Source organism: Ursus arctos, unplaced genomic scaffold, assembly GCF_023065955.2.
Source record: "Ursus arctos isolate Adak ecotype North America unplaced genomic scaffold, UrsArc2.0 scaffold_7, whole genome shotgun sequence".
Lineage (NCBI taxonomy): Eukaryota > Metazoa > Chordata > Mammalia > Carnivora > Ursidae > Ursus > Ursus arctos.
In genome coordinates, this window is record NW_026623089.1 from 40,346,831 (window position 1) to 40,359,177 (window position 12,347).

Sequence of the window (12,347 nt, forward strand, 5' to 3'; positions counted from 1 at the left end):
GGTGTATAACAGCCTTTCGGGTGGAAGCTGAGAGGATGATACAGCCCCAAGTCTGACTTGGAGGAGACGGAGGACCCATGAGCAGTCCTCGGAGGGGGCACTTAGGAGGAGAAAAGCAGCCCATGGCGTCTTCTTAAGTCAGGCTCCTGAGCCGAGCGTGCTTGGGCAAGGGATAGATGAGGAAGTGCTCCCAGGAGCAACAGGTAAGAAAGGGGGAAAGCTGGTCAGGAGGCCAAGAAACCAAGCACCCCAGATCCTGGATCTTGTGGGGAGCTCTGGAGCTTGATTACACCTCAGGGTTCACCCAGCCTTGAAGCAAGGGAGCTGGGCATTCAGACCTCTTCTCCAAGCTGCTCCCAGGTGGGGAGATGGAAACTCCCAGGTCTCTGGCCCTCTTCATGGCAGCTCTAGAAGCCCAGGTGGCCTCTGCAGAAGGCCGCGGTGGCTGCAGCTAGAGGCAGAGGAACAGACGCTGGAAGGGGTGCCCAGAACAGGTAGGTGGGAGGTTGGGGGGGGGGTCTCAGGGCACCCAGCAGAGTCCAGCAGAGTCTGCTCAGCGTCTGCTCAGCGGCCCTGGGCACGCGGCCCCACCCAGGCAGAGATCAGGTGAGGCAAGGGGGTGGCCCTTAGCACACACACTGCCTTATTCCTTCAGGGACTGCGCTGGGCCGGCAGGATCTCTGCCCTGGGTGCTGGGTGTCCCAAACTGCTCTGCATACAGAGCGTCTGGCTGGCCACATCCAATCCTTTTTGGAACATAACAGGATATAAATTAATAGCAAAATGAGTAAAAATATTGTGACTTGATAAGGCTCCCAATGCCTTTCTTCTCAATACTAGATTCTTCCTTTCTCCATGGCACCCCCAATTTTTTCTCATACACTGCTCCCCTTCCATTTCTTGATGAAGCTCGGGTGTCCTATGAGAGTTCTGTCTTATTCTTTCCAGCATTCGTAGTTTCTGGGAGATCTGGGTCACCACAAAAGCCTACGACTTCTGTGAGCCTTCATTTCCGGTTTACAAGGATGGGGGGCAGGCTGGGAGGATCCCCCCTGTGTCCAGCCACGCAGGGGCGCCACGGTTGTGCCAGGATGGATGTGACCCAGCAGTGACGACTTTGGAGTCAGCCCTGGCTGTTCAAGACTATTTCCTTTTATCAAAAGCTGGAAACATAAGATCCTTCACGGATAAACTGATGCCCCTGAGATTTTTATTCCTTTTTTCTCTTCTACTTTCAGAGAGAAGGATGCTCATTCCAGCTTTGCAGTATTTTTCCTTCCCTCTCCATTCTAATCCCACCCTAAATCCCTCAGTCTGTGCCGGCAGTCCTGTCTGTATGAGTAGGGGTCACCCTGCTCAGCAGAGAAATGTACCTGTTTGTTCAATTATTTAGCGGCTACTGTGTGCCCAATCCCGTACAACGCCGTACAGACATACTTTATCTCTTAAAGGCTCATACGAATTTCCTCTTTTATCGAATCCAATGTGCAGATTTGAATGTGCATCAGAATCAGATGGAGGGCTTGACCAGGTTGCTGGGCCCTGCCTCTAGAGTGGCTGACCCAGGCCAAGATTTTGCATTTTTTTTTTTTAGTTGAACAGATTTTATTAAGTAACTACTGACAGCAAGGGACAATACTGAGCTCCATTCCTTTTTTTTTTTTAATTTTTTAAATTATATTATGTTAGTCACCATATAGTACATCCCCGGTTTCCGATGTAATTTCTAACCAGTTTTCAAGTGCTGCTGCTGGAGGGCCAGGAACCACACTTTAAGAACCACTGTTCCAGTAAATGCACTGACCAGCTGGGCACGGTCCTGAGACTGATGCCATCTATGCCAGATGCGAGCTGGGTCTCGCAGAGGCTCAGAGCTGGGAAGGGTCCCAGCCCCTGCTCTGCCTGGCTCATTCTCTCTCCTTACAGCCTCAGGGTGGGTCCAGTTTTCATTCTCCGGGCAATGTGTGGGTAAATGTGGAGTTTGTGAAGCTCACAGGAACAGGTGTCTTCATGGCATACCTTCTGGGACAGAGGGGTTCCTAACCCCCTGGAGGCAGCTGTATCATGGAAATTCAGGCAGATCATGTCCCACCTCCATGAAGGAAGGCTGAAGTCTGTCTGCTGGAGAGATGAGCGTTAGCAGTCCTTGAAACAAATGGAGGAGTCAGATGTGCCTCTCTTATTCATTAAATTGTACTTCTCCCATAGCGATCGCACGTGATGACTCCATTTCTGTAATTCACAAGTCCTGGGAGAGATGGAACTACACAGGGGCTTTGGTTAAACATCACCACAGCATAGTAATGCCAAACTATCTGGGCATCAAGTACGGACAGAGGGACAAGGCTGGGTCAGCAGCCACCAGGACAGAGCCAGCCTGACCCACACAATGGGTACCCTGAGGTGTACCCTGAGGTGTTCAAGGACCTGTGCAGATACAAGCATGGAGGCCTGCCCAGAGGAGGCGTCTGATCCACCGTGAATACAAGGCCTTCTCTCTGGCCATGTCAAATTGCAGGAAGGATATGCCAGCTCAAGCCAACAGCAGACAGTGATCCTGGGACCCATCCTAGTGGTTGTCAGATGAATCCAGATGTCTGAGCACTGTCACTCAGAACACAGAGGCTGTGTGGTGGAATGCAGTCTGGAGCAGGCACTAAAAGGCAGGGGGACTGGCGCAGGTGGAGAGCAGTGGGGAAGAGTGTGAGGCATTCCAAATTGAAAGCACAGCTAAAGCAGGGGCAGGGCAGAGCCACTCCAGGGGTAACAGAAACAGGGATGGAAAAATCAGACATTGTACAGACAAGAGCAAGAATGAGTACTTGATGAATGCCTACCGCGTGCCAGGCTCCGTACTAACGGCACTCAGTGTTCCTGAGGAGCACCCAGGCCTTCGGGATCACTCGGGCCCTCTCCCTGGACACACAGCCCAGAACCAAATATGATTCCTGAGCATGGCCCTGGACCAGGTGTGGGTACAAAGCAGCTACCGCTGTACCTTCTAGAAAGCTGAAGTCCAGACCCTGTGGTGTGGCTCATCAAAACAGGGAGAAAATAGAGTCCAGCTCAGCTAGCAAAGCGAAGTAACATTTTTTGTTCATCAAATTACTAAAGACTAGAAAGAACTACCGGTGAGGGGTGGTAAGACAGGTGCTTAGGCTCTGCTAATGTAAGTGAGTAGTAAGAGAGCATTTCTGGAAAGCAACTTTCAATGTTTACCAAGAGCTTTGAAGTCGTTTGCAGTTTGGCTTAGACACCCCTCTTCTGATGAACCTTCTTAAGAAAAGAATATAAAATTTAGCCTATAACAATGTGCCTTGCAACATTATCTTAATAAAGAGCCCAATTGTCCTACAGTTGGAGAATGTTGAATACATTAGGATGGGTCCATACTGTTGGATATTATTCAGTCATTAAAAATGAAGTATATGAAAATGGCATGGGAAGATACTTTCACCATCCTTAAGTAGTGGCTTCTTCCGGGGACCAGATCTAGACCCCACTCGGGGATTATCCCAATCTGATTCTCATTCCTCGAGGCCAGCAGCATCACCCCCATCTAAACCAATCAGCGCATTGCATTCCCCTCGTTCACAATGATTGGCTAGGGCATGGGCGGATGACCCAATCAGGACCAAGAAGCCTCCCTGAGACTAACGGGGACTTCCTGGAGAAGAGGCTTTTGCCCCTGCCGCCACCCCCCCCCCCACCCCGCACCCGTGGGAGCACAGGCTCTGTGTGAACTGGATGCAATGCGGACCTGCTGCAACCATCTTGCCAAAACAGGGAGGCGGAGGGTAAAGACCACACTCTGGGCGTGGAGAAAACATCACTACAACTTAGCCTGGTCTCTGGACCAGGCTCTGCTCAAGTCAAACCTTCCCTGGACTTTGCAGCTTTCATTAGTCATAATCCGCTTTGCTTAAAACTTTGGATTCTGCTTTTCTGCGATCTACCACAAAAAGAACTCTAAATGATATACTTTTAAAAAATTCTTTCTTTTAATTGTAGTAAAATATACATATCATCAAATTTCCATCTGCAGCTCAGTGGCATCTGGCACATTCACATTGTTAGGTCCCCACCACCGCCGTCCCTCTGCAGCGTCCGCTCATCTTGCCAACCTAGACGTCTGCACCTACTCCCTCCTAACAAGGTCTCTGAAATCACACCACCTTGAGGAGAGTGGGAGTCTGAGCTGGCGGCGCAGGCTCCCCACAAGATCCTAGAGGTTTGTGAGAGAGGGCAGAATGGGATCATAATACAGCCACAGACCGCTTCGTCTCTCACGCCAGCCACACGCCTTTTGAAGAATGTAAGCCTGGAGAATGCCTAAGAAATCTCTTATCTTGGTGCCCAAAGGGGGATGTTACGGAGACCTGGGAAGGAATTTGAACCAGTCAGGGCATCCCAGCAGCTGTGGTCAAGCAGCTGTTAGACGTGTGGGACCCACCTCCAACAGCAAAATCAGGGGTCACGGAGAAGCAACAGTAGGTGGGACCTGCTAGGACCTCTTTCTCCCTCGCCTCTTCCAGCATGAAGAAGCTGGACTGATACCATCCCACCTCCACTTCCTTTGGACTGAATAAACCTGTAGGGCACTTGGATGATATAGGAAATGGATCAGACTTCCTGATAATATGGGTCAGGAGGCCTGATGCAATTAGTTAAAAACAGTAAAGGAAGGACAGCTGGGTGTGTTGATACCCTGAGCTTATTGGGCAGATAATCCCGGAAGTGCACAGGCACGTTGTTTTACACAGCTCTGGGGGCATCACCCACATTACAGTCTACGTGACCAGCACCTACCTCCAGGCAGGGCTCGTGTGTAGCCTCCACGGCCAGATGTGGTGACCCCATATGTAAACAGGTCCACGGAACTCTATTAGAGATCCCATATCTAAAACTATCAGGAAACCTGAAGTCCCTTTTGACTCTTTTCATGGCAAAACTTGATCTGAATGGGCATTTGTGTTTTTATCCGTTTCACTGCAGAAACGTTAATGTGTTTGGTTATAAGGTATTGTCCCCAACCCCACTGGGAATATTACCGTATATACACCATACCAAATTTCCAAGATCTGCAAATTTCTGAATCTCAAAACACTCCTGGCCCAAAGGGTTGTGAATAGGGGATTGCAGAGCTGCATATACTGAATTTCAAAATATTAACTGTGGGCATCACTGGTGAGACTGTAGGTTATTTTTATTTTCTTCCTCATAATGTTTTGCATTTCCCAAGTCATCTGCTCTATATACTACTGTTATAATCAGCAAATAAAATCTACCATGTTTTTAAGAAAACATCAGGTAGCAGCCCCTTACGCTCCCCTGACCACATTCAGGCCACCCCCATGTGTCCCTTGGCTCCGCCTCTTGAATGTGGCCTGTTTCTGGGACCTGAAGCACTGTGGGGGACGTCTGCCTGGCTCTCCAGCTCCTCCCAGGCCCTCCTTGCCTCATACTGCAGCTCCGTTTCCAGGCTCTGCGCCCCTTCATCCTTTCCCTGCCCTAGGGAATTCTTGTACTGAGCTGGCTCAATGCCCAGCATGCTTCCTGACCCCTCTCCAAGCAGCACTTATGAAGCTGCACCCCTTCCCGTCCACCCTCCCTTGACAGTGTCCCCAAAGGATCGGAACAGCAAGTTCTATCCAGGCCCGGCAACTGAGGCTCCGGGTTTCACCCCGCCCCCACTAAGGGTGGGAAGAATGCTGGGCACACACTGGGATCCCTGACCTCCACCCGCTGGCCTGCTGTGGCCCCTCCTCCATCTTCCTGAAGCTGCTCAGCTCAGTGCTCCCTCTCCCCAGGAGCCCTGCAGCCCAGAAAAACGTCATGTTCAAAACCCCCTCCCAGTAGACCCCCAGAGATTTGTAACTATCCCCATTTTTTACCTAGGTCAAACCCACACATAATGGGAATGGAAAGAGTCTACATGTGGGCACGATGCCCTTACCATAACACAGGCCTCGGGACCTCCTAGACCCCTACTGCGCTGCTTGTCAGCCTCCAGGAGCCAGGGGGACAGCTGCTGGGCATGTGCTGGTCTCAGGGCTTCCCCGTTCCCCTTCCTTCCTTTCCCCAGACTGCATGCTTCTCCTGGCTGACAAGTGTGGCCCAACCAGCCACCCAGCTGACACGAGCAAGGAGTCCCCTCTCCCCAGGCCCAGGGTCAGAGCTGCTCTGGGGCCTGGACAGCAGGGCTCAGGATGGGTGTGGTGTCCCCCAGAGAGCAGGCTGATCCAGGCTTGCGGACACTGCCGTGATGCACACAATCGTCTTCCATTTCTCACGTGTCTTTTCCAAACCCGAGGCTCAGAGAGTGAAGTGACCCTTGTGGGCATTAGATGAGGGAGCCAGGATTTGAACCCTCCTCTAGAGGGGCTCTAAAGCCTCTATCACCTCATTAAATCACGGGTGCCACATTCCTCCGTGATGCCTAATGCTCAGGACTCACCCGACAGATGAGAAAGCGTGCATGTTGGTCTCCAACCGCGTACACACACACACACACTCACAGATCCACACACGTGTGTTCCCTAGGGAGCAGGCCTCCTACTCTCCCCGGAGGATCCCACCCATCACCCGCCCCACCCACCCACCTTTTGCCCCGGTCTTCTGAGAGTTTTGTGTTGTTTCTATATTTGGAGGACTTTCTGGTCTTGTCTGTTTCCTGGATTCTCTGTTTGTATGGCCCAGGAGATGGAGCATGTGTCACCCTGCCTCAAGATTCCTCTGAACAGAGCTGGCAAGGAAATGAGAGAGGATCCTAATTAGGGGGTGATAACCCCACGGAGAAATTCGGATTCTCTGCAGCGGGCTGTGTCCTTCCCACAAGCCCTGTGTGTTTGTCAGATGTTTATAGAGCCTTCATTAACAGAGAGCTCCCTTAGATAAGAGGTGGGAGCGCAGCTTCGAGGGCCAGATAAGAGCAAGCGGAGGCCACTCCGGGGACCGCGGGTGAGAGCCTGTGAACTGGCCCGGGGCCTCCGTGCAGAGCCCTGGGCAGGAAAATGCGGGCCCGCTCCTTCCGGGCTCCTCCCCGCGCCCGCTAACACACCCGGGCCGCCGCCCGCCGTCTCCTGTCCAGGGCGACAGCGCCGTCCCAACATGTGCTGCGGGGCGCTCTGGGTGGCCCTGCCTGTGCTCTCCCTGCTGGCTGGCTGCGCGCAGGGGAAGCCGCTGGAGAGCCGGGGGCGGGCGTCGGCGGCGGGAGATGCCCACCGCTTGCTCGGGGGGCCCGGCGGTGAGCGGGAGGGGGGCACCTTCGACCTGAGGATGTTCCTGGAGAACATGAAGGAGGATTTCCTGCGCAGCCTCAACCTCAGCGGCGTCCCTTCCCAGGACAGAACCCGAGCGGAGCCACCGCAGTACATGATTGACCTGTACAACCGATACACCACGGACAAATCCACCACCCCCGCGTCCAACATCGCGCGCAGCTTCAGCGTGGAAGGTAGAGTCGGCTGGGCCAGGGCACCCCCGGGAGGGGGGACGCAGGGGTCAGGGCTGCTTTGCCCTGACCGGTAGCCACTGGACATAGGAGGCTTTTTAAGTTTTGATTTAAATGAATTAAAATGAAATAAAATTAATAACTTAGTTCTCTGGCTTCGGTTAAGGTGCTCCGTGGTCATGTGTGGCTAATGGCTACCTTGAAGGATGGTGCAGTTTCCATCACGGCAGAAAGTTCTAGAGACAGCTCTGCTGTAGAAGGTTCTCCTGCCCTGGGCCCAGTGGCAATTTTACACATTAGGTGCCACGGGAATGCCAGCTCTCTTTCTTCCCTCCCTTCTCTTCTTCCCCTTCCCTACTTGGAAACAGACAACTTACTTAGCCTTCGATCAATGGGTGTATTTTTTAACCTTGAAAGAATGTCTGTTTCTCTCGCATCAAAAAGTATCTACAAGTCTGATAAATTTTTCTGAAAGAGAAACATTGGAGGACAACCTAATCATTTTCTAAATATAAAATGATTTACCTGGTTTGGAAGGGCTGGAAGATAACAAACATTGACTTAGGGCTTCCGTTCACTAATTCACATGACGTAGGTGCAATGATGTTGGGAGCGTGGAAGCCAAGGCTTGCAGATGCTACTGGAACTTGCCCAGGTCACATAATGGTTCGGCAGCTGGATTCTGATACAGGTCTCACGTGCCTACAAAGCTCAGGCTTTTCCTGCTGTTGCTGTCTCTCTGAACACCCAGGCACATGGGGCCCCTCTCCTCCCGGGCTTGACACCTGCAAACCCTTGACAGGCCTGGCTCAGTGCCACCGCAGGCCAGCCCAGCCCAGCCGGCAGAGCACATACCCCATCTGAAGGATGCCATAGTCATGACGCATGCCCAGCAGTGCTGAATTTTCTGATTGCCCAGAAGAAGAAGAACAATCCAGATTTTTCTGGATTTTATGTGAACTTGCCTAACTTGCAAAATATTAGCTTAATTTTTAAAAATGCAATCTGCAGATTACCCGGATGCTGCCAGCATCTCACCATGCCCACAGGGCATGTCTGTAGCCTGTGCTTTAGGAAAAGGCTGAGCTGCTTTGGCCGGACCTAATCACCAAATCTCAGAGTCCGGGAGTCTACCGTTTGGCACCGTCTCGATGAGCACCCCCTCCCCTGCCCAGCATTGTCTATGTCCCCACAACAAGCTTTCTGACTCAATCCCAGTTCTGCCTGTGGCCGACACTCCTGGGGAGGCCAATTATGCCTCCCTTCATAGAGGGTCCAAATGCAGCTCAGGGAGGGAGGCTGATTATTTTCTAGATGTGTGATGTGGTCCCAGAGCGATTTTCAAAGCGTGGCAAAGTAAGAGCACAGTAGGCCATTAATGTTAACAGACCCCATTCACTAGTCACAAACATTCTGCAGGAGCTAACGTGGCAGGCACATCCACGCTGGGTGAGGGGCCATGTGCTTTTAGGGGGACACGTATTTTGGAGAGGAGGGCCTGGGGAGGACACAGAAATATCGACTGAGCATCATCTATGAGCCAGAGACAGTGTTAGGAAGTTCCATGTGCCATCTTGTAGAAGGCTCACACTAACCCTGGAAGGCAGGTAGGATGAGCCCCATTCTACGGAAGAGGAAACTGAGGCATGGAGAGACTCAGGACTTCTCCAAGGTCACAAGCCTAAGAAGGAGCCGAGTCCAGATTGGCACTGCAGTCTGTCACACACTGCTGGATTTCACGGCAGCACACAGACTCCCCTCATGTTGTGACTTCATATTGGTGACCGAGCCACGGCATAATAGAGATGGCCTGATGGCTGTGTACCAGCCAAGAGAAGTTGGAAACGGGAGGCGATGGTGTAGCTAAAAGCTAAGCCCCATTTTTACCTAATATTTTGCTTTTGCCTCGAGGCAAAGCAATCGAGGCTGATCTGTTTTATTTTTTCCCTCAAACATTAAAAAAAATCACTTTCACTCTGCTCAGAAATAATGATTCTGAATGATTTCTATGCTATTCCAATCGCTGAGATTTTTAACATCGTCTTAATCTTGGAAACTCACCGTCCCCTCCGGGTAACTGCTTGAACATCCCACACTCAGGGTCTGCACTCTGAGGCTCACAACATGCTTTGCTGTGTTGTTTATTTGACTCCTTCTTTTTTATGTGAAGAGCTTCATAGGATGTGTGCACTTGGCAGTTAAACAGTCTACATCCAGTCTCCACACCTGTAAAAGTGGAATAATAATTAGATCCTCCCAGGGCCAGTGTGAAGAGCAAAGGGAAATACAGAATGCAGAGCTCCTAGTGCAACGCTGAGCGGAATAGATGCTCGCTAAAGAGTCGGCCCTGTCATCTCCAATGCAGGCATCTCTTGCCCGTTTTTCTTTGCAGGGCCCTCAATGTACCTTTTGAAATTCTCTTCTACATTAAGGGCTTAAATGAAACCAAATAAAGTCTTGATAGGGTCGGTCAGTGTCATACTGGATGCCCTCTGACCCAAGTCATGAGTCCCAGTTTTGGTGTCATGGAAGGTGACCAGCACTGTGTACTTGCATTTCAGATGCTGTGTCTCTCACAGCCACAGAGGACTTCCCCTTCCAGAAGCACATCTTGCTCTTCAACATCTCCATTCCTAGGCATGAGCAGATCACCAGGGCTGAGCTCCGACTCTATGTCTCCTGTCAAAGTCACGTAGACGCTTCCCACGAGCTGAGAGGCAACATGGCCATTTATGACGTTCTGGATGGACCAGATGTTTGGGGTGTTTCTGCAGGGACCAAGACATTCCTCGTGTCCCAGGACATTTCGGAGGAGGGCTGGGAGACCTTTGAGGTCTCCGGTGCTGTGAAGCGGTGGGTCAGAGCAGACGCCACCAAGAGCAAGAATAAACTGGAAGTGACTGTGGAGAGTCACAGGAAGGGCTGTGACAAGCTGGATATCAGTGTCCCCCCAGGCTCCAGAAACCTGCCCTTCTTCGTTGTCTTCTCCAATGACCGCAGCAATGGGACCAAGGAGACCAGGCTGGAGCTCCGGGAGATGATAGGCCACGAACAGGACAGTATGCTCAAGAAGTTGTCCAAGAATGGTCCAGCTGAGGCAGGCGACAACAAGGATGAGGAGGACGGGGACGGTCACGTGGCCACAGGGTCATCTTTAGCCAGACGGAAGAGGAGCGCCGGGGCCAACAACCACTGTCAGAAGACCTCCCTGCGGGTGAACTTCGAGGACATCGGCTGGGACAGCTGGATCATTGCGCCCAAAGAGTACGATGCTTATGAATGTAAAGGCGGCTGCTTCTTCCCCCTGGCTGATGACGTCACCCCAACGAAACACGCCATTGTGCAGACCCTGGTGCATCTCAAGTTCCCCATGAAGGTGGGCAAGGCCTGCTGCGTGCCCACCAAACTGAGCCCCATCTCCATCCTCTACAAGGATGACATGGGGGTCCCCACCCTCAAGTACCACTACGAAGGGATGAGCGTGGCAGAGTGTGGGTGTAGGTAGTGCCGGCCTGCGGGCAGGGGGAAACAGGGCGGGGGGCTCCTGTGTCCCTCTGGGCATGACGGGGACTAAGTCTGCCTGTGTGCCAGCCTGAAGGAGGAAAGGGTGCTGCCACGTTCAGGAGGTAGAGGCCTGCCCACCCCCAGTATACACCACTGGGTCCAGCCGCAGGGGAAGGCAACGGTGGGGGTGGGGGGCGGGGACTGGGGAGGAGAGGAAAGCCTAGAGGGATTATTGGGGTGCAAGGGGAGACAATGAAAAGAGGACAAGAGAAAAATAATCCAGAGTCAGCAGAAACGAGGCAGGGGAGTATGGACAGATGAGGTGCGGAGAATTATGGGGATTAAAGGAGGCGAGAAGGATGGGGTGCACTCCAGTAAGCTCAGGGAGTGAAGGGGACAGGGATAGCCATGTGCTCTACACCCATCATGTCACGGATTCCCACAACCCAGTGAGATGGGTGTTACGAGTCCCGATTTACACATGCGGAAACCAAAACACAGGCAGTTCAAGTAACACCGGTCAACGGCATGGTTCCAACCCCTAGGTCTGCGTAGGTCAGTCGACCACCACAGCCTAGGAGCTTCTCAAATACCCCATCCAAGTTTATCAGGTCATCTTGCAGCGAAAGAACAACTAGATACTGGGAGGCTGGGGGCGTGGGGCAAGCTGGACTCAGCCCTGGCCAGTACCCACCAGTATGACTGGGCTGCTTGGAGCCACCAGGGCACGTTCTGACTGCTTGCTGCCTGTGCTGCTTCAGTGGCCCAGTGCTTTTTAAGGTGATGCTCGAGTCACTGAAAAACTCCTCCATGGAGAGAGTGCGTGACAGGAGGCCTCGGGTTGTGGTATGGACTGGGGCTGGAGAGACTTGGACCCGCTGGCACGATGCTTGTCCCACCAACGGCTCCTGCGGGGCCACCAGCTGCCCGTGGCCTCAAACGGTGTGATGGTTTGGGAAGAGCAGGCACGATCTACCCTGAGGGATGGGGCAGCCTACAGTTCACACGGCTGCGGTGCATTTACTCAGCATAACCAGCTCGCCAACATAGCACATCCGTGGGCTTCCCTCCCACCAGACTCCATGGGAGACAGGACCTGGATTTGAATTTGTTGGAATAAACGTGCTCTTGCTTTGGTATTTGCAATGTCCCTATTTTTACTCTTTGGTGACAGGTACTCAAGTGATGACGTCCAGCCTTCCTGGGTGAGGGTCCCCAGCCACTGAGGAACTCAGGTCTTTATTGGCCACGGCCAGCTCTGCCCACATCTGTTGGCTTTCTTCAGCTGTGTGTGTTCAGCTCTGTCTTGGGCTTGGGCCTCAGGACTCGGCTCAGCCCCCACTGACCCCAAGAGAGGACAGAGTTTCCATTTCCTCTGAGTGTCGTTCTC

At 52.4% G+C, this 12,347-nt stretch overlaps 1 protein-coding gene across 1 annotated transcript; it reads left to right on the forward strand.

The window, feature by feature from the left end:
- The first annotated feature begins 6,906 nt into the window (after window positions 1-6,906).
- GDF2 (growth differentiation factor 2) lies at window positions 6,907-12,096 on the forward strand. The gene is made up of 2 exons (XM_026481493.4): window positions 6,907-7,456; window positions 10,015-12,096. The coding sequence occupies exons 1-2, from the start codon at window positions 7,111-7,113 to the stop codon at window positions 10,956-10,958; spliced, it is 1,290 nt and encodes a 429-aa protein (XP_026337278.2). The 5' UTR covers window positions 6,907-7,110; the 3' UTR covers window positions 10,959-12,096.
- The last annotated feature ends 251 nt before the right edge of the window (window positions 12,097-12,347 follow it).